The sequence below is a fragment of the Aptenodytes patagonicus genome, chromosome Z, assembly GCF_965638725.1.
Source record: "Aptenodytes patagonicus chromosome Z, bAptPat1.pri.cur, whole genome shotgun sequence".
NCBI lineage: Eukaryota > Metazoa > Chordata > Aves > Sphenisciformes > Spheniscidae > Aptenodytes > Aptenodytes patagonicus.
The window spans coordinates 14,733,418-14,754,722 of NC_134982.1; the positions used below are offsets into that span (position 1 = coordinate 14,733,418).

Here is a 21,305-nt window from a genome sequence, read left to right on the forward strand (position 1 = left end):
AAAGGGTGGGGGTGGGGGGGAAGAGAGAAGGGAAAACGAGTATATGCAATGTCTTTGGTATTTGTTGTCATGGATAATGTCATGTCACTATCTACCTCATTGGTACTAAAAGGCATTGTTCAATGCAGTGTAGGGTAGTTGCGGTGTTAGCTTGGTGGTAATTTTTAGTCCTGTCAAACTTAAAGTGACTTGTTTTCTGCTGTTCTTTGTGTTGCATACTGAAAAGGAGAGCTCTACATAAATATCTGCACGGACAGACCATTTTTTATGGAGGAATGAGATTAACACATAAATCATGGACACGACAAAAATGATAAGCAGTTGGGGCAAGAGAAAGGCAGGTCAGGAAACAGTAAGTTTGTGCTTTGTGCCTTCAGTCAGCTAAAAGCTGTGTTCGTAAAAGTTTTGGGAAGTGTAACTGTCTTCCTTTTTACTCATTTGTCTTTGTGCTGTCCTCTGAGTCAGCAGAAGCCCTGTAAGAGGATGGGAATCCCAGCTGTAGTTACTGATTGCATGTATCTAAACTCATTCTTCCATCTTCTTCCCCAGTCTCTATACATGCGCATGCATGTATGCATGCACACCTGGCTGAGGAACTGAGCTGCAGCTTTCTAACTCTGTGACTCAGCCTCATCCTTGGGAATTGTGAAAGACAGCTGGCGAAACATAGACCTAAAGGAGCAGGACAAAACCAGACTAGAATACAAAGACCTGAAACTTAAAAAAATAAATCTTGGATGTGGGAAAAAGGGCAGCAAAGAATAAGTTGTTTGGTTGGTAATCACATTAATTTCATAGACTGTTCTGTAAGCTCTTTGGCCTTCTTTGTCTCCTCTAGCTTTGTGCCTTCTGGAATTGCTGTGGAAGGAGGAGGTAGCCATTATAAAAGGGCCATGTTCTGTGTTTTTCAAAATAGTCTGCAAATGAAGTGAAATTTTTAGCACAGTTCCTCAGTGGGAAAGTTTCTCAGCTTTTTGTGTCATGGGTTATGATCCTGCTTTGCTCCTTGAAGTGAAAATAAAATCTACTATTGATTGCCCACAGTCTAATCTCTTTACATGACCTGCAGTATTTTTACTTGGTTGCCAGTGGTATGCCTTGGTTTTGACATTGTTCTCCCTCTAGATTGACAATGGTTCAATCTTGAAATGTCACAGTGAATCTTCTGTTTTCTTTTATTTGTTCTACCCACTTTTATTCTGATGGATAATTTTGTACCAGAAGTTGTGATAGAAATTTACAGTGTGAAACTTAGAATTTTCCCTATTTCTTGGAAAAATAAAATTGAAGCTAGTTCACAGATGTATTATTTGTGTTCAGCTGAACTATTTCAAGATGTGTGACTTTGTCCAAATAATTAGAAATAAAGGGATTACTCAAACCTTGTCTATATAACGACACTTAAAGGCTTTTAATGTAAATTAACAGGAGGAATTAATTTAAAGTGGTTTAGCTGAGCTACATTAAACATTTGACTTTATATTCTCTTTCAGAATTAGTAGCTTGAATTCAGTTGCTTTTATTTTACTGTAAAATTAAGTTGCACTGAGTGAACTCTACTTAAGTATGAAGAAAATTTCCAAACTGCTTTGAAGTAGTTAAGTCTGTTACAGGAAAAAAAAAAAAACAACAGATGCATGTTTTAGGGAATTTCTATGCATAAGGAGATTTTCTTCAAAGTAATATTCTTCATTGTACTTGTTTTATACTAACTGGGTCACGGTAGTCCTATCCGCACGAAGATTTACCTTTTGTTTTGCTCCAGATTATTACTTCTACAAGTATGCTTTCACTGTTGACAGCTATTCTGTGTTTCTTCGTATTGCTGCAGTACTCAGTGGAGGTGAGCTGAGAATGTTTAACATGGACAAGTCAAACATTAAAAATGCCCAAGCTTTTTTGTGCATGGCCATCATAATTTTGAGATTCCACCTGATTGTTATTGATGGAATGTTTGTTTATGCTGTGACACTGGTAATTTCGGAAAATTTGAAAGTTGGGAAGTGGCCTCAATGGCCTCAAGTTGCGCCAGGGGAGGTTTAGGTTGGACATGAGGAAAAATTTCTTTACTGAAAGAGTGGTTAAACATTGGAAGAGGCTGCCCAGGGAAGTGGTTGAGTCACCATCCCTGGAAGTATTTAAAAGACGTGTAGATGAGGCGCTTAGGGACATGGTTTAGTGGGCATGGTGGTGTTGGGTCGATGGTTGGACTCGATGATCCTAGAGGTCTTTTCCAACCTTAATGATTCTATGATTCTGTGATTCTAAGTTTAAGCTTGATTGAAGCTATGAGCTTTACTAAGCCTGTGAGCAGCTTTGCAAACCAATTGCTGCAATTCCTAGGTAGCTTTGGTTTAGATTTGTAACATCTGCAGGCTATCAAGGGTAGGATATGGAAGATGATCAGTAAGGTGAAAGAGAAATGCTTTGGAGATATGCTTTTCTTGAAACTGCGTCCCTCCTTTAAGCATGGTTTGCGAGCTTAAGAAACTTCTATTCTGTTTGTGCTGCAGACTCAGGAGAACCAGCAACAGCAGCAGAAGTTCAGGATGACATAGGGCACATTCCTAGGTAACTGTATGAATCCATCCCCAGACCTACAAAGACCATACCCCAATATAATATTTTTCCTAGCTATTGAGAGATACCTGATTGTTACCATCTAGCCCCAGTTGCTCATGGTGAGCTGGTCAACATTTGAGCTTATTTGATAAACAGTAATTCCAACACAGTACCTCTAGATGTTGTGTGCTGTATGCTTCAGGGCTTATTAATAACTTTGAATATGTGTGATTTTTCCAGCTGTAGTCTCCATTTGTTTCCTACGCTATGTCTTTCAGTTCATTGTGCTCCAAAAGTTTAGCTGACTATAATGTTGATATGAAGAAAAGCCTTCAGTGACCAGACTGTGTGTGCAATTGGGAAAAAGGACTATCTTGGCTGACTAGTGATACTGTTTTACATGCTTGTTGATAATCTCTTTGTTTATAATGCTAATAGGAATTGTAATTAAATAGGATAGGAAGATAATTTAAAAAAAAAAAATGCCATGAAGGAAAGAGTCAGGGACTCCTGACACTAGTCATATTTTTGTAGTCACGAAATCATGGAGCTCTACATTTTTAGGATTGCTGGGTTGGATGGTATATGCCAAAAAGTTTATGTAATCCTTGATTTTAGACTATAAACACTAACTAAAATCAGTTGTGAAGAGATGAAAATTATCATATGTTTGAAGTCTTTTACACAATTATTTTATTTATTAGATACTAACACTGCATTTATTTTTTCTTTTAAGTTACTTTTGCTCTCGTGTTCAATCTTTCCAAGCAATGTGTTTTTGCAAGATGTTAGTAATCTTAATTAAAATGTTAAATTGCATTGATTATTTTGGGGGGTTTTGTCTTTTAAATGTTAGCATACTTTCCTTTAGAGAGAGTGTATCTTACCTGTATGTTGCATGAGCAATATAAACTACCTCTTTTAAAATGGACCAAACGGAACAAATTTTGGGTAGTGAATGCTATAAAATTACAAAAATAATTGCATTACCGGTAATTGTGCATATGTGTACAGTAGGACAGTACAACCGAAGTTCTTTATATGTTTCTGCACATAGTCAGTAAAAACACTGATTTGTTTAACCATTTTCTGCCTAATGATCATGGCACTTGTTTATCTCTAAGTCCCTCAAGTCTAATAATTTTGGAGAGCATCAGCTAGTTTCAGTTGTATTTTACAGGGGGTGGAAGTCTCAAGACAGTTTAGTTTGTGAAAATTGGTTGTTGGATAGAGAAGATGCTGCAGCCTCTTCCTCAATGGGGACATGAGTCCATGCTGTCTCTCGTCCATTTAGCAACTGAGAGGTGTGGGAGTGGATTTGATGTGAGGGGCGGAAACTGGGTGTGTTATAGAGGACTGTCATAGAGCCTTTGGATAGAGGAACTGCATTGTTGTGGTGAGGGGATGGGGGGAAATAATACAACAATCCAGAAGAAAAGCATCTTAACCACCTGCAGTGCTATACAGCATCTGTCTTAAACGTGAATGGAGCTTAAGTTGAAAAACAGGCAACAAAATGAGTATTAGGACAAAGGGAATAACATATCACAGGTCAATATTAATTCCAATATAAAAAGGCAGTGAGGCACTTTTGAAATGCAACACACTAAATCTGTTTATATAGAATTTTACATTGGTGTTTATTGTGGATCTCTAAAGAAATGTTATATTGTGCATCAGTTTTCTTAGTGTTTATTAAAGAAGCTTGGAGGGATTTTAATTGTTTTTCAAAGTCAAAAAAGAGGAAAAATTGCATGACTGGAAGACTTGTGCAAAATCAGCTGCTGCCTCAACAGGTTTATTTCTTCCCACTTCTATTTTATAAAGGTTATAAATCATCTGAGTGAGTTCAAGGACAGAAGTGAAAGATTAAAAATTGGAAAAGACTCCTGAATTAAATAGGTTTTGGTTTGGTGTTTAGTCACTAGGTTTTTAACCTGGTTAAGATCCAACCTAATTAAAGAATGGAAAGTCTTTAAAATGCAAGTAAATGTCAATACACAACTGTTTTTAGAAAAGGGCAGTACTACTACCAGCTAACATAAATGAGACATTCAAGAAAAAGTTGGGGGGGGGGGAAAAAGCTGCTACTTCCTCTCTCATACCTGTCACAACTATTTTGTTAACAAAGATGTGTGTTGCAACCTAAAGTGTTCTCCATTTGACAGAGCTAACCTAATGAACCCTTTTAATTGCTTTTGCTCTTCTACACATCTCTCAGCTATTTTCTTTCAATAAAATGAACTGTATCTAATATCAGCCACTGTGTGTGTGCCTGAGGAAGCAAAAGGGCTGTCCTCACCAAAAGGAGCACAATTACAGATGTACTTTGTTGGAATAAAAGTTGCATGTGGAATATGTAGTGCAGGTGGGAAATAAATGTGTGAACTACTGAAGTAGCTTGGGGTTTTCCCTGTATGTTTGAATTTCTCGACTATGCTTAATATCATGCTGCCAAGCAAAGTTAGGTTTTTACAATTTAATTCTATATGTGCTTCTGCAGGGAAAAAAAGAATTCAATAGCTCTCAGTAGCGTCAGGATCTTTGACATGAAAGGGGAGTCTCATAAAGAAGATATTTATTGCTTAAAAAGATGGAAAAGGAGCAGTAATAAACCCCCTGAATAACTGGATTCTCCCTGACAGAAGTTTTAGCTGCTTTATTTTGCAGAACTGGTGAACATAATTACGCTACTAAAGGTATTTCATGTCTAATAGCTATCAATGGAGTTGTGCCTGCAAAAATAATGGGTATTTTATACAGGTTAACTTTTTAAAACATACCAGTTCTTTGGTTTAGGTTTTGCTACCTTATCAGTAAGACTTGATCTTGTATCACTTTCCTAGTAAGAAGGAGCCAGTAGTATCTTATTTTGGAACCAGGTGCAAGATTTGTGTTCCATTCACTTAAATTTAATCCCCACGTTTTATGAAGACAACTGAGCTGCCTAACAGTAAGGCTCTTTAAACAGATTCTGTTTTGCATTACTTCTCTAACGAAATAGCAGGAAATATACTTTCCTGTAGAACAGTATTCTTAGTTATTTACATAGCCCCATTGATGGATGGGGTGATTTCCATGAAAATCAGCAATTCTGAGATTTACGTTTTTCTCTTTTGCTGAAATAAGCTAGACTTGTTGATCATCACAACACTTTGTAAATGTAATTTGATTTTCTGCAAATTTTTGGGTCAGGTTATGTTGCCTGAAAGAATAGGCTTTTACTTTCATGTAATTCACTTTACTTTTGAATGTCTTATTTGTGTATGAAGGACTTGATAGGGGCTCATTTTAAAGAGTTCTTCATGCTAAGGCATCCGAATCAAATATTTGAGATGTTATTTTTAAGTGCAGAACACTGCTTATAACTGCTTTTTAATTTTAAATTAAAAAATAAAATAAATAAAAAGGAAAAGTTTCCTGTGCTATAAAGAGGAAATGGCTTTAGCAGAAAAAGGTCCTAATGCTGCTGGAGACCTGTGCCTTCTTTTCAGGAAATTGTTCTAATGAATTTTCACCCTTTGTAATTGCAAGGTAGCAAGAAAAGTCAGCGTTTCCTGCTAGATGTTCGTGTAGTGTAGATCAGGGAAGCTGCATGCTACATACAGGTATCTGCTCTCTGCACATGGCTTAGTCTGATTTTTTTTTTTTCTTTTTTTTTCCCCCTGGTGGTCTGATTGTGTCAATTCCCCTCCTCTCCTTCCCCAGGAAGAGTTATTACAGGTGCAAAGCACAATTTATGCTTTCTGTTAGTTTACTCTGATAGAAATGTGTGCCCTCCTGCATTAGGGAGCATCTTTCCTTGAATCCACAGACCTCTCATACTTTGTATGCTTCCACCACCTTCACTGGGGTTTCTCTTGCCATTTACTGTGGTGTCACTGCCACTACTGTCACATGGGCAGCAGAGTCATTAGTGTCATTGTTATCGAATAGAACAGAAGACACCAAAGGAACGTGGCTACTGCCACAGAGGAAGAAGCTGGTTGCTCTAAAATTTTTTTAGAAAGGTTTTTTCTTTATTCAGAAGCAACTTCCAGTTGGCCCAGTACAGTACTTCTCACTAAGGTTTTTTTCTTACAGTGGTTATAGTTTGTAGTGATTTGAGCACCTACTACAGGAATAGTTCTAGAAAAACACATTATGCTAATATTGGTTTAGAAATGGTACTAGATAACTTTTGCTGAAACTTCTTAATTTTTCACTTGCTTTGTCAGCATTGCTGAGGGAAAGGCTGTGGATGTGGTCTACCTGGACTTCAGCAAGGCCTTTGACACTGTCTCCCACAGCATTCTCCTAGAGAAGCTGGCAGCTCACGGCTTAGACAGGTGGACTCTGCGCTGGGTCAAAAACTGGCTGGACGTCCGGGCCCAGAGAGTTGTGGTGAATGGAGTTACATCCAGTTGGCGGCCGGTCACGAGCGGTGTTCCCCAGGGCTCAGTACTGGGGCCGGTCTTGTTTAATATCTTTATTGATGATCTGGATGAGGGGATTGAGTGCACCCTCAGTAAGTTTGCAGACGACACCAAGTTGGGTGGGAGTGTTGATCTGCTGGAGGGTAGGAAGGCTCTGCAGAGGGACCTGGACAGGCTGGATCGATGGGCCCAGGCCAACTGTATGAGGTTCAACAAGGACAAGTGCCGGGTCCTGCACTTCGGCCACAACAACCCCATGCAGCGCTACAGGCTTGGGGAAGAGTGGCTGGAAAGCTGCACAGTGGAAAAGGACCTGGGGGTGCTGGTCGACAGCCGGCTGAACATGAGCCGGCAGTGTGCCCAGGCGGCCAAGAAGGCCAATGGCATCCTGGCCTGTATCAGAAATAGTGTGGCCAGTAGGAGTAGGGAAGTGATCGTGCCCCTGTACTCGGCACTGGTGAGGCCGCACCTCGACTACTGTGTTCAGTTTTGGGCCCCTCACTACAAGAAGGACGTTGAGGTGCTGGAGCGTGTCCAGAGAAGGGCAACGAGGCTGGTGAGGGGTCTGGAGAACAAGTCTTATGAGGAGCGGCTGAGGGAACTGGGACTGTTCAGCCTGGAGAAAAGGAGGCTGAGGGGAGACCTCATCGCTCTCTACAACTACGTGAAAGGAGGTTGTAGCGAGGTGGGTGTTGGTCTCTTCTCCCAAGTAACTAGCAATAGGACGAGAGGAAATGGCCTCAAGTTGCGGCAGGGGAGGTTTAGATTGGACGTGAGGAAAAATTTCTTTACTGAAAGAGTGGTGAAACATTGGAACAGGCTGCCCAGGGAAGTGGTTGAGTCCCCATCCCTGGAGGTATTTAAAAGACGTGTAGATGAGGTGATTAGGGACATGGTTTAGTGGGCATGGTGGTGTTGGGTTGACGGTTGGACTCGATGATCTTAGAGGTCTTTTCCAACCTCAATGATTCTATGATTCTATGATTCTATGATTGCTGATTCTGCTGGCTGATCACTTTATGAACCAAACATACGGATTTCACTAGTACACTGAATTTCATCTGATTTTGTGCTTCTGAGATTTCTGTATCTGTATTTTCAAACCTGATTTTTTTGTAGCCAGTATTGTAGAAGGTGAAACTATTCTGTACATGCTGTGAACTTCTTCGTTTTATAAATGCTGATGTGTTTTCATGGGCTTTCATTGTTAATAATGAGTCTTTTGGATTTCTGACACCCCCACCCTGCTTTCTCTTCACCTCCCCCCACATGCTGCAACGCCCAGCCCCCTTTGGTTGTTCAAGTTAGATTCATACCAGGTGGCTTCATAGTTTCTTGCATTACTATTTTAACCGTAGACAGCTACATCAGTGATTAATTACTGTTCCCTTCCAATACTGACTTTTTCTGAGATTGAGTTAGTGTTAAGATGCATTATATTGTGAATGTGTATGCTTCTTCCCCCTGCTTCCTGCCAGGTACTGAAGTGTTAGACTATGTTTTGGCAACCATATCTCCTTCCTTAGTATTTTCTGAAGTATTTTTGAAAGCATTTAGTTCTGGAAACTTACTGTCATTGCATCAAACTGTAGCTCTGGTATGGAAACCAGAAATCTGCCCTCTTGTGGGTAAATCTGTATGATGTACCTCAGTCACGGTATCTTATTTGAATGAGAAGTAGAGCGTATTCATTCATTCTCTTTCTGCCTCTCTCCTTCATTCTTTAAGTGATTTTTTTTTTTTTTTAAATGACAATTTTATGGACTGATAACTAGCAGACATTCTTTTAGTAACTAACAGGAAAAGTAGTTTATTGCAAAATGTGGAAGTTTAAAACTGGCTATGAGGCAAGGCTTCTTAAATTTCTAATAGCACGTTTGCTGATTTAAAAGAAAAGAAGTCCACTGCTCACCTAAATTATAAAATATCTAATACATGAGTTGTACTGGTTTACTTTGAGTGTGCAGCTGCAGAAATCAACCTTGATCGTGGTGCTGCGGTTACATCAATACAATGCTACTCAACATGTAAGAAATAAAAAACATTTTTTAAAAGTATTTTCATTCTAAATAAACATTTCATAATCTAAACTAAATAAAACATAACTGTATTTAAAGTATTCTATTTAATAGAATGCTTTTAAAAAAGAAAAATATAGAGACTTAATACCATAGCCCTTCTTTAAAATTTAATTTTAATCCACCTAATTTTGTCTCTGATCTTCTTCTCAGAAATATATTAGGTCAGTCATATATAAGTTATTTTTTAAATCCAGAGATATAATAAGTTAAAAAATACCCTGGAGTATGAGGAATGAAACATTTAAACGTACATAGGCAATTTCTGAATCCTGAGGTGGGTTACTTGTTTTTGCATTACTACTGACCCTGTGTATTACTGCACTGTTGTGATTTAACCCCGGCCAGCAACTAAGCACCACACAGCCGCTTGCTCACTCCCCCTCTGGTGGGATGGGGGAGAGAATCGAAAGAGCAAAAGTGAGAAAACTTGTGGGTTGAGGTAAAGACAGTTTAATAGGTAAAGCAAAAGCTGTGCGGACAAGCAAAGCAAAACAAGGAATTCATTCACTACTTCCCATGGGCAGGCAGGTGTTCAGCCATCTCCAGGAAAGCAGGGCTTCATCACGCGTAACGGTTACTTGGGAAGACAAAACACCATCACTCTGAATGTCCCCTCCTTCCTCCTTCTTCCCCCAGCTTTATATGCTGAGCATGACGTCATATGGTGTGGAATATCCCTTTGGCCAGTTGGGGTCAGCTGTCCCGGCTGTGTCCCCTCCCAACTTCTTGTGCACCCCCAGCCTACTCGCTGGTGGGATGGTGTGAGAAGCAGAAAAGGCCTTGACTCTGTGTCAGCACTGCTCAGCAGTAACGAAAGCATCCCTGTGTTATCAACACTGTTTTCAGCACAAATCCAAAACGTAGCCCCATACTATATACTACTATGAAGAAAATTAACTGTACCCCAGCCAAAATGAGCACATGCACATAAACAGATTTTTCCCTTTATTTTGTTTTCCACCTTCTCATGCATGCATATGGCTAAGCTGCGGAAGAACTGGTATTTTTGTTAAGGAGACAAGAACGTTTTTCAACCAAGAGGAACGCTTCATAAATTCAGAGCTTGAACCTTTGTGTGGTAACCAGTGGTCAGAGTTCTCTCGTCGTTTCATTGATAGTCAGATGCTGCAATATCTGAAAAAATACAATTGCAGTTTGTTTCTTTTTTCTTGGATTTTTTGTGGGGTAATTTTTTGTTTGTTTGTTTGCTTGGGTTGTGGGGTTTTTTTTCCCCTTCCCTGCTTGTAGTCTCCTTTTCACTCTCTCTTTACCTAAATTGTTCACAAATTACTTTCATCCTCTCTTCTTCCCTTAATTTTATGCATGCCTGTCCATTCTCTCTAAAGAGATTTTGTTTTGTTTTGTTTTGTTTTCCACTCTGCCATTAATCAGGTACTATGGTGAGAAATGCAGAATATATGGCAAGATGAGTTGTAGAGAGGATCCACATGACACAGCCCAAACCTTGTGCCACTGAAGGCAGTCAGTATTTTCCATGTCCATGTTATGGACTGTTTTACCAACCACATATTTACTTTATACTTTTAAAAAAAAAAAAAAAAACGCCAAAACCTCACAACCCACAACATTTTAAATTTAACATTTTGATAGGAATTTTCTTTGGAATATTAATTTGCAGTAAAGGAGAATATACATAACTGACAAAAAAAAAAGGGGGAAGAAGATAACATACAGAAGTAGCACTTTAAATGTGTAGTTACTACCCATAGCATAAACTTTTTAAACATTACTTTCCTCGCTATCTTGGCTTGGCTTCACTTTATTATTGTGTATTATGAAGATAGCTTTTTCATGCATTATTCTCAATATATGCTGCCATTTCACTGTTTTCCTTTCACTGAGCAGTTCTTTGTATCACTTCCTTTGTGCACTGTAGTTTCTTCCTCCCTGAAATGTCTTTCATGATATCCATTGTTTCTTATGAAGCAGCAAGAACCTAAATACATATATACTGAATGTGCAAGACCTCATTTGCATATATGTAAGTTGGATTTCTACTTCTTTGTTTGAACTGCTACACTACACTCAGATGCATTGTTTAAAAGCTTTCCAATGCAGCAGTTCTTTGATTTCCTTAATTCAGCTAATACAACTAACAGTTTTGTTTTTTCAGTATAGAGGTAGAAATGCTGTATTACTGGTAATAGCTACTGCACAAAGCTGATAACGTAAAATTTTCTAAATATTGAAAAATGTTGATTCTTCTTGACTAATTGTGAGATGCTACAATGTACTGCTTTTAACTCTTGTTACAGTTGGGGAATGGAAAAAGAAACCCCCACAACAAAACTTGTCTGTCAGCCAAGCCATGAATTTTTGCATGCTGTTCTGATGTTTTGTATGAAAGAGCCTATCTCATCCTGAGCTGTCAATTTTTTTCCCCTACCTGCTTGATACTTTAAATTCCTTAAATGAGTGAGTTTACTAATGTTCTTGGTGGCATCAAATTTGAGTTCTAGTTTCACTGATCTCAGTCTCTAGTTCTGGAATTGAATCCCACCTTGTTTGCCAGTTGTATAACAGACACAATTTTGCTCTCAACACAACAGATACAATATTTGGACCCAGATGTTCCTATGTGGTTTCTTCATATTGTGTTTGTTGTATAAACTAATCACATCGCTTAATCCCCTCAGTCTCTTTTTGTCTTTTGTTTACTCTCATCTGTTTACTCACATCATCACACAAAAACTTTGTAGTGTGTGAGAGACTTCTTGAATTGTCGTGCTTAGTTCCCAGCTGGTGCAGGCAGCAGGACATCCTGTCCCTTCTGTAACATCTGTATGATCCATCTTTAAAGTAATGGTGTTGCTTATCTCTGCTACCCCTAATGGAAGGCTGTTCCAGAAAGTGGCAGCTCTGATGGTGAGAAGTTCTGTACTGATTTTCTTCTTGCTTGCATTCATGCCCCCATTTATTGTTGTGTTAGCATTGCCCTGTAACATTCTTCCTTTGTAACGTTCTTTTGACTGCCTTAGAGAGAGCAACCACATCCCCTGTCGACCTTTGTTTTGTTAGCTAAACAAACCAACCCCTTCTACTCTCTTCTTACAAAGAAAGTTTACTCTTCCCCTGACCATCCTAGCTCACTGCACTTGCTCCACTCTCATGTCTGGATCTTGCCAGTTCAGGTTTCTTATCAGGTATCTGTGGAGAAGGTTTCTAATTTAAGTGTCTGGTTTTGGAGGAATTTTTCCCATTGAATATCTGTATAATTTAATTATTGTGGCAGTAATACCAGGAGAGAACTTGAATTAGTAGTGACAGCCTCTGATGTTTACAGCTTTCCCAGGTGATCAGGAAGGGAAAGTGAACAGATTTTTTTTTTTTTCTTGTTTTTTCGTTGTTACTGTGTTACATACAGGATTGCCAATAATACTGACTAGTGACGTGGCCTTAGTCAGCTTTGATGCAGTTTCAGTCAGGAGAGAAGAGATCATCAGACATGACCTTTTTATTGTACATATAATTCATGTGTGAAAGGTGTTCTTTAATTTCTTTAATCACTAACCTTTCAATGAAAACTTAAATTCTAAAAGTATTTGCTCGTGTGGGTTTGCTGTTGCAGACTCATTGTGGGAAAAGTTAGAGCCTCTTTTCTTTTTTTTTCTTTTTTTTTCTTTTTTTTTAAGAATTGTTTATTTATGGAACTAAGAAACCACTGAAATTCTGTGTATATTGGTATTTGGTTTGGGTAAAAAATCTCAAGTATTGAGTAGTATTTGAAACTGCTCTGGGTGTTTGAAGGCTGTTTTCTCCTGGATTAAAAAAACCCAAACACAACAACACACAGAGAATATCTATCTGTAGCAGTTTCCTTAACTAGATTTCTGTACCTGTAATGTACTATATTTTTAATAAACAAATGTAATTTAGTGGTGAGAATGAGACTGTGGCAGGTGCAGCAAAGGAAGTCAACTCATTGTCAGTTCTGTTTAACCTCAGTGTTGGTATTTTTTTCAAAGAATTCAGTTGTGTGCAGATAGGGAGACTTTGAAAAGTTAACTTCAGTGGCTCATGAAAACTTTGAGCAGGAGAAAGACTTAAAACATTCAGTTTCCTTGTCTTGCTTGGAATCTATACATATTTATTAGCAGTGGTGTCCTATATATTGCCATTGGCATAAGAACGAGTGAGATTAAAATTACTAAGAGAATGACAGTGATCTTTTGGGTTGTATGTATTGTATATTAAATTATCAAAAATGTTGGCTTGTAAGTAACCATAAGCAAATCATGATTTCAGCATCTTCAGTAGACAACATAAATGCTTACAGAAGCCATCTTTTTACTATTTCCCAAACTGTTAACACAGGTGCCTGTCTATAATAGATAACCACATAGATATCAAATTCCTTTCCTTTAATTTGTTTTGTTTGTCTTCAGAAAATATCATGTTCAATTTTTGTCATTTCATTAGTATAATGGTGGATTGTAATGTGTGATCTTTGTAAATTTTTGTTTTGGAACTGCAGTTGAAATTATTGTGATGACCTTTTTTTGGGTTTTTTTGTTGGTTTTTTTTTTTAGCAATGTGGGCTTCGTTACAGTTGGGATCTTTATAGTTAGTGAAAACTGAATGAACAAATTCCTTTTTCAGTAGTTGAATATAAACTGTGCTGTTTTACAGGAAATAAACGAGCTAGTTCAGTGGTGGCTAAACCTTTTCTTTTTGTGGAGGAGGTGATACAGTTTGACCAGACAGTGTTTAATACTAAGGAGATATTTTCAGATCAATTTTGAAATAGCCACTGCTCTTAAAATATACTAAGATTTTGTATTTGTCACTTTGTTTACTCCTTGATCTTTGCATCCGTAAATTACTCCTTTTGTTTTTGCTAGCCACCTCCTATATGAAAAAGAAATTCCTTCTGCAAAACTGGGAAGTGAATGTAGCAGCTAATTACTTAAACTGGTTAGACATTAAGTGCTATCCACTGCAGTATGAACTAACAGAAGTTGTGTTACCCATTTTTGAGTTGGTACTGTATAACCTGAGCAAATTTTCTTTTGATTGCGTTATCTTGCATCTTTTTTGGTGAAGGGCTCTGCTTCTGAGACCAGAAGCTTGCCTTTTGATTGCTTAATACCATTTGACATTTAAAATCTACAATGTTGTACCCACTCCTGACAAAATTTACTTAGTATGCAGCTGAGGGTATGGTCTGTGTTTCATTTATGTTACTGAATTTAAAATTCTAAAAAAGTAAACTGAGAATTTTCATTTGGGTTTGTTTTTTTTTTTTCCTTTCTTTTTTTAGTGCTTGGGAGATGGGAAGTAATGATAGTTGGCACCTGAACTAAAATATCTGTGTAGGCACTACTATCCCAGAACTTCAGGATGAATGGGGATATGCCTCATGTTCCCATCACTACTCTTGCAGGGATTGCTAGTCTTACAGACCGTAAGTACTCTTCTTTTTCTTGTCTTTGCTATGCTGTTTTCTACCTCTTCGGTAAATACTGCATTTTCAAAATACTAAAAATAGTTTTATTTTAAAAGTTCTTAAAGGTAAATACGTTAAAAATCAGATTTGGCATTAAAAATGTTAATTTTGTCATTGCTTGAATTTTAAAAATATATTCAAATAAAACATGATAATTTAAACATGAAATGAAATGTAGGTTAAAAAACCCTTAAGGAAACCTGAAACAAAATATAGGAATTCATTGTTTGTTTGGAATATCATTCAGTAGCATATCTGGGTACCCCACAAATAAAAGAAAACATAAAAATGATAAAATGCTCCTCTGAAACATACATCTCTCATCTTCACTGAATAGAGAGAGAGAGAAAGAGGATTAGACTGACGCTCAACTAACTAAAGGGAGTTCTGGAATATGCTGAATATACTTGAAACCTAGTTCCTTAGTTTTGGACAAGGTACAAAAAAATTGGTCTAATTAATAGGTGCAAAGAATGGCTGCTAGAATGGAAATAAGCAGCTGAACCTATGAGTCTTCTTCCTTAGCTGTTCAGCCTACAAAAGGAGCAGATGAGGTGTGTGTACTGTCTTTAAATACGTCAGAAAGACAAAATGCAAGGAAAGGAAAAGAATTATTTACATTAAAAATGGATACTGGCACAAAACCAAATGGTTATAATGTGACCAAAAATTTGGTCTATTTTCTAGTGAAAAGTAAAAGGAGATTTATTATTACTATAATGAGATCCTAGAACAACCACTGCAGTAACAGCAGTTGGGACAAAGATGAATCTTGTTTATAAAGTGTAAGAAAAAGTTTATAGCTCAGTTGTCTGTCTGAGGATAATTGGACTCAGTGACCCAGGTGCTTTTTCTGAGCTCTTGTTTTTGTTATTATACTGTTGAAATTTGGAGACTTTCCAAGAGACACTGAAAGTATATACCAGCAATTGAATTTAATTGCCTACAGTAAAAAAAGCAGATATATCGGAGGAAAAAAACCACTTCTTTAAGTCCTTTTGGTATTCTGAAGTACCAAATTGGAAGATACTGCTTACATATTTAGATGTGTATATATGTATCATTATGTATGTCTAATAATGGACCATCAGGATGCAAATAATAAGTTTCCAAGCTATGGGCAGTTTTCCAGCATTAAGTATTTGCAGGTAAGATTCTAAAGAAAGTCAGAATACTTAACTGGTAGAAGTCACTGGCCAGACTCCTGGAGTAAGAGTTTCTTGAAACACTGAACTACCTTTGGTGGTATTAGCCTTGTGTTAGGTGCATTTGCTTCTTTATCTGTCGTATTTATCTGATGTTTAGAAACTCAGGAGCAGCTGAAAGAGAAAGACTTGTAACTGCTTCACCTTACTTTTCTCTGTGTGAAAAGAAGGAACTGGAATGGGCAAGAACTGTTGCCTTAAAAACATGGAGGACATGATGACTAGAGGCAATAGAGTAGGCTAGTTAACTAGCTGAATTTATACTGTTTTAATAAATATGTTTTGCTGATCTTGCCAATTTTTCCAAGTTTCTGGCACATTCAAGGTAATCTGATGCAAGTAATGAAAGCTAGCTATTTTAATATATTACACACTTCTCTTTGAATTGCAGTTTATTTCTAAATACAGTAATGATATACATTATATAGGGGGAAAAATACTGGAATTCCCCCCCCCCCTTCTAATTTCAAAATATTACAGAGCCAAAAGAGTGTATTTCACTTAAGTTGTTTTTTCTGAAGCTATTTCTAATGGTTCAGTTAAAACCTTTATCTCAGAGCTGTAATCAGCCTGGGAATTTGAAGTTAGAGTCAGATTGTTTTCGTGGACCCATGAAATTGACTTTTCTGTGTAGCTAGCTTTTTGGCCTCTTCTGGCTTACTCGCCTCTTGTAAGCTCTGCCAATCACCTGGTGAAGGCCTCTTATATGGTACACTTCCTTGTTATGTCTGTAGTCCTAAGAACGCCCTCTGAAAGTATAGTGTGCTCATTTATAATCTGATTGAAATAGTGATGCGTGTTTTCATTAAATCTTTTTACCAAGATTTGTGAATAGGTCTATTGTCTGAATTGGCATTTTAGTGATCATACCAACCAACGATACTAGCCTTTTCTTGAGAAGATGACTTACATAGAAATAAATACAACAAGAGAAGAATAAACTAAGAATTTAATTAGTGGCTTAAATTGGTTATTGGGTTGTTTGGTTTTTTTGGTGGGTTGGGGTTTTTTGGTGGGTGTTTTTTGGGGTTTTTTTAATCTACCCTGACCATACAGAGTGGGAACACTAATTAAATATGAAGATCAGAGTAGAAAACTTAAAGTATATGCTCAATGCACTTACAGTACTGCACGCAAGTACAAGGATTTTGTATTTCCTTCCTTTATCAATGCTTTTGACTCTAAGAGAAAGCTGCCATAACATAATAAATAACTTAATATTCTGGAATGTTTGAAAGTATTTTTTTATTCATAACACTTGCCTCAGCACAGTTAAATATTTACAACAATATAGTAATATAGCTTGCGGACTTGACTGCATTACTTTGTTTTAAACAAGAATCCAGCCTTTGTGTGTGTGTGTGTGTGTGTTCATGATTTAAAAAAATCCAGAAATTTTCCCTATATTTTAAACGTAGTTGTCAAGTTTTCTTTCTTATCACATGAGGGAGTAAGAAGGTGTCCATATTTCTGTGCTTGTGTTTCATGAAATGATTCTGAACTCCTTCCTGTTTTCTGATAACAGTTTTGAACCAGCTGCCTCTTCCATCACCTTTACCTGCTACAACAACAAAAAGCCTGCTTTTCAATGGAAGGATAGCTGAAGAGGTGAACTGCCTTCTGGCTTGCAGGGATGAAAATCTGGTTTCACAGCTCGTCCACAGTCTCAATCAGGTGTCAACAGATCACATGTATGTATTTTGTACCTCAACTATATCCGATCACCATCTTTATTCCTTGAAATCAAAATTAACTGGATTGAGAAGGATGTTTGTGATAATCTGAAAATTAGAACGTGCAGGGTTTTTATTAGGCTTGCTTAGCAGATGACTGCTATATAACAGTCAAATGGTTCAGTCAGTCAGAATGTTAATAATTGTCCGGCAGCCCTTATGCATAACTGTGGGGGTTATTTTATAGATCTGCTCCTTACTCCATTCTTGCTAGTTAGGAGTGCAGACACTGTGGTGTTGATTGCGCAATGCTCATTTGTGTTCCACTTCGGTTAATAATGCGCATAGACAAATTATATACCCAGTATTACACAAAAAGAAAATTTTTTGAGACACCCATGTAAGACCCATGCCAATTCTGATTAGGTATTGAACTTAAATATTTTAAGAATTGAACCAGCAAGTATGCTAATGTATTCTCTTTTTGTTAATTTTTTTCCTTTTTTTTTTTTTACTTTTCCCTGGTGTCCTTTGAATTGTCTTATGTTAATAGCCCTGTCTTCTTCCTATGTGTTTGAATCAATTGTTTTGATCAAATGGAAGTAGCTTTTAAAAGTCCTCAAAGCAAACAATAAGTGAAAGCACGGATGCATTTCTAGAAAATCCATTACCTTTTTTTTATGGTTCAGAGGGAATCCTGTGATTTCAAAAATATGCGAATTTCCCTTTTTAAAATAAAAGATTCTCAAAGCATTTGGCTGCTACCTGAATGTTACACATTCATGCATATGTTATTTTCACTCCTACAATAATACTTTCTTGATGTGACACCAAAACATTCTTTTATGGAGAAGATAATGACATAAAAGTGGGCATAAGAAACTTTTTATAATAGTCTGAAACTGACAGCCATGTATATATAAGTGCTTAGTAACAGAAAGTAATTTTGAAGACTAGTAGGAATACCTCTTCTGCCATTCCTTAAAGAAGAGAGGAAAAAAAAATAGAGGCAGGGAAGAGTGCTTTGCAGACCTGGTTTTTTTTTTCTATATTTTAACAGTAAATTGTCTTCTTTCATTTTGGTTTTGGTTTTTTTGGTTTTGGTTTGGTTTGTTTTTTTTTTTTTTTTTTACTTGACTCATAGTTTCTTATAATTTGAAAATGCATTTGCCTCTTTATTTGCTTACTTCCACAATTCCAGAGAGTTGAAAGATAACCTTGGCAGTGATGATCCAGAGGGAGATATACCAGTCTTGCTGCAGGCTATCCTGGCAAGGAATCCTAATGTTTTCAGGGAGAAAAGCATGCAAAACAGATACGGGGTACAAAGCGGTAAGGATTTTTGATTACTTACTGATTGCATTTTATGTTGTTCTGTAAGTTTAGGGGACTGATACTAACCACAAATATATGGAGCACAACTGTGATATTTATGCCTTACCTTGTATTTGATAGTGACATAAAGCTATGTGCCTTGACATCTTCTAAGAGCGATTGTATTAGAATAAGCATGGAAATAAACTCTACCAGGTATTTTTGTAAAAAATGTTTAATTTCACTACAAAGTTTAATCTCTAGGATGAGTGATTGGATTTTATTTTAAAATAATTTTATTTGAATTTCTTTATGGCCAGGTTCATATATTTGCCTTTGTAAATAACTGAAGTTGGAAAAATATGCCTCGATCTTACTGAAAATCTGTACTATTATAGTGTATCATTGCCGTGGTAGTTCTTAATAGTTCTGGGGTAAGGAATAAGGTTGAATGAACCATACTTAACAGATCCTCCCTGCCATTCTTCGTCTCAGCAATTTGTGATGCCCTTCAGATTTTACTGTTTTGACAGCTAATTCTCTTCTGAGGTGTAATGAGATATACTGCTGGATAGCAAAGATGAAGAAGGAGAGGGACCAAGCAAAAGATTAATTGGACAGATTCTAGTTGTAGATCTGGAGACTTGCACCTGAAGTATGTTCTTTAAATACCAAACTATGAAATGAGTAGGAGAATTTCCAGAGTTTCCACAGAGTGAGAATAAAGCTTTGCTAGCACTGTAGAGATATAGATAGAAGTCTTACTGGAGTCCATGGGGGATAGGAATTGTAGGGTGTTTTTGGAGGGGAAAAATAATAAAACAAGATTATTAGGTTTGTTCACCTATGCTAGCGAGTAAAAAGCTATACAATATTTGAAAAGAACTCACCAAGGACAGAACATGCAATGTTCCTTGAAAGAAGGCAGAACTTTCCTGGAATGAAAATGTGAAAGGCAGTGCTAAATATTTGTAAGTTCATTGATACATATATCCTGAAATTTAAGCTCTGAAAACAGTCTTCAGATTCTGTGTTTTGTGGTAGCTGTGGCAGAGTATGATTATTCCAGCTGTGGGAAGAGTTGTGACTGTCCTGCCAGTTTGCAGAGTGGTCCCACAAAGAACATATGCTTGAATTAGAGTTTTCCACCAGTTTTGTAGAGTAAAAGAATTTTTTGCCAGTGGAAAAGGGAGACAGTGTTTTTGAAATAATCTGTTCCAGCAGAGGCTTTTGAAAGAAAGAAGACAAAGCTAGTTAATTTCTTTCTAATTTTTGCTAATTCTGTGCTTCATAGGGAGAAACACTTTTGCAGCTTGATTCAGTCGATTAAGAATAATCCTTAATGAAATAAAAGCACCTCTGTCTTTAGTAAATGTGCTTTGGCCTATGCTTGAAGGAAGAAATTAGTACAGAATAAAAATAATTCAACATGAAACTTAAAAGAATAGTTGATGTTATTTTAGTAAAGTTAACAAAGTGGTTTCAGAGAACTAGAAGAGATTAGACTTTAAAACTCCCTTGAATATTTAATTTTATTTGACATAATTCTGAATACTTGTACAAGTGCAAGCATTGCAATGTAAGTGTGAAATCTGAAAACTGGAAAGAAAGGAGGAAGAGGGGAAAAGCATAGCTGTAGACAAAGTATTTTGAGAGGAAGAAGGCCCTGGAATGAATGTTTGGAAAAGCTAGGTGACATGTGACTTTATTTTTCAATGGAAAAAGGCCACACTCTTACCTGGAGATAGGTGGATCTTTAAGCTAGATGCTGGCAAATTGTGGTAGCCTTATTTGCTGTCACTATGTTAGCCTGCAGAAAAGGAGGCTGAGGGGAGACCTCATCGCTCGCTACAACTACGTGAAAGGAGGTTGTAGCGAGGTGGGTGTCGGTCTCTTCTCCCAAGTAACAAGCGATAGGACGAGAGGAAATGGCCTCAAGTTGCAGCAGGGGAGGTTTAGATTGGATGTAAGGAAAAATTTCTTTACTGAAAGAGTGGTTAAACATTGGAAGAGGCTGCCCAGGGAAGTGGTTGAGTCCCCATCCCTGGAGGTATTTAAAAGACGTGTAGATGAGGTGCTTAGGGACATGGTTTAGTGGGCATGGTGATGTTGGGTTGACGGTTGGACTCGATGATCTTAGAGGTCTTTTCCAACCTCAATGATTCTATGATTCTATGATTCTATGTCCCATTCAGATCTCCAAGGCCAAAGGAGGCTATACTAATGTGTTGGGGCAGCAAAGGTTGGGTTTTCTTCTGCTTTCTGAACAGATACTGTAATCTCTGTACAGTCATGATTTGTAGAACAGCTGGGGGTTTGGTAGAGATCTTGTGTAATGCATTTTGCCAGCTAGAAGAATGAAATTTAGGCTCTTTTCTAGTTTTTCAAATTCATCTCTTCTGCTTTCTTTACTGTCTTCCTTCTGAATATTGTCCTTCCACCTTCTGTTGAGTCCAGCATGCAGTGAAGTCAGCACTGCGTACTGTGACCCAGTATTTGTAATACCCACAATTGAGAAGGAACAAAGGCAGCGGGACCCCATTTATTTACTCAGCATGGGATGGGTCTGTGCACCGTGATCCCCTGAG

At 37.4% G+C, this 21,305-nt stretch overlaps 1 protein-coding gene across 3 annotated transcripts in view; it reads left to right on the forward strand.

Annotated features, from left to right (window-relative positions):
* The window catches only part of NIPBL (NIPBL cohesin loading factor), a 162,660-nt gene that overhangs the window by 44,314 nt on the left and 97,041 nt on the right, over positions 1–21,305 (forward strand). For all 3 annotated transcript variants that reach the window (XM_076362758.1, XM_076362759.1, XM_076362760.1), the window contains exons 2-4: positions 14,340–14,483; positions 17,256–17,421; positions 18,605–18,735. In XM_076362758.1, the coding sequence (XP_076218873.1) occupies positions 14,420–14,483; positions 17,256–17,421; positions 18,605–18,735 (361 nt within the window). In that variant the 5' untranslated portion in view covers positions 14,340–14,419. The remainder of the gene's footprint in view (positions 1–14,339; positions 14,484–17,255; positions 17,422–18,604; positions 18,736–21,305) is intronic.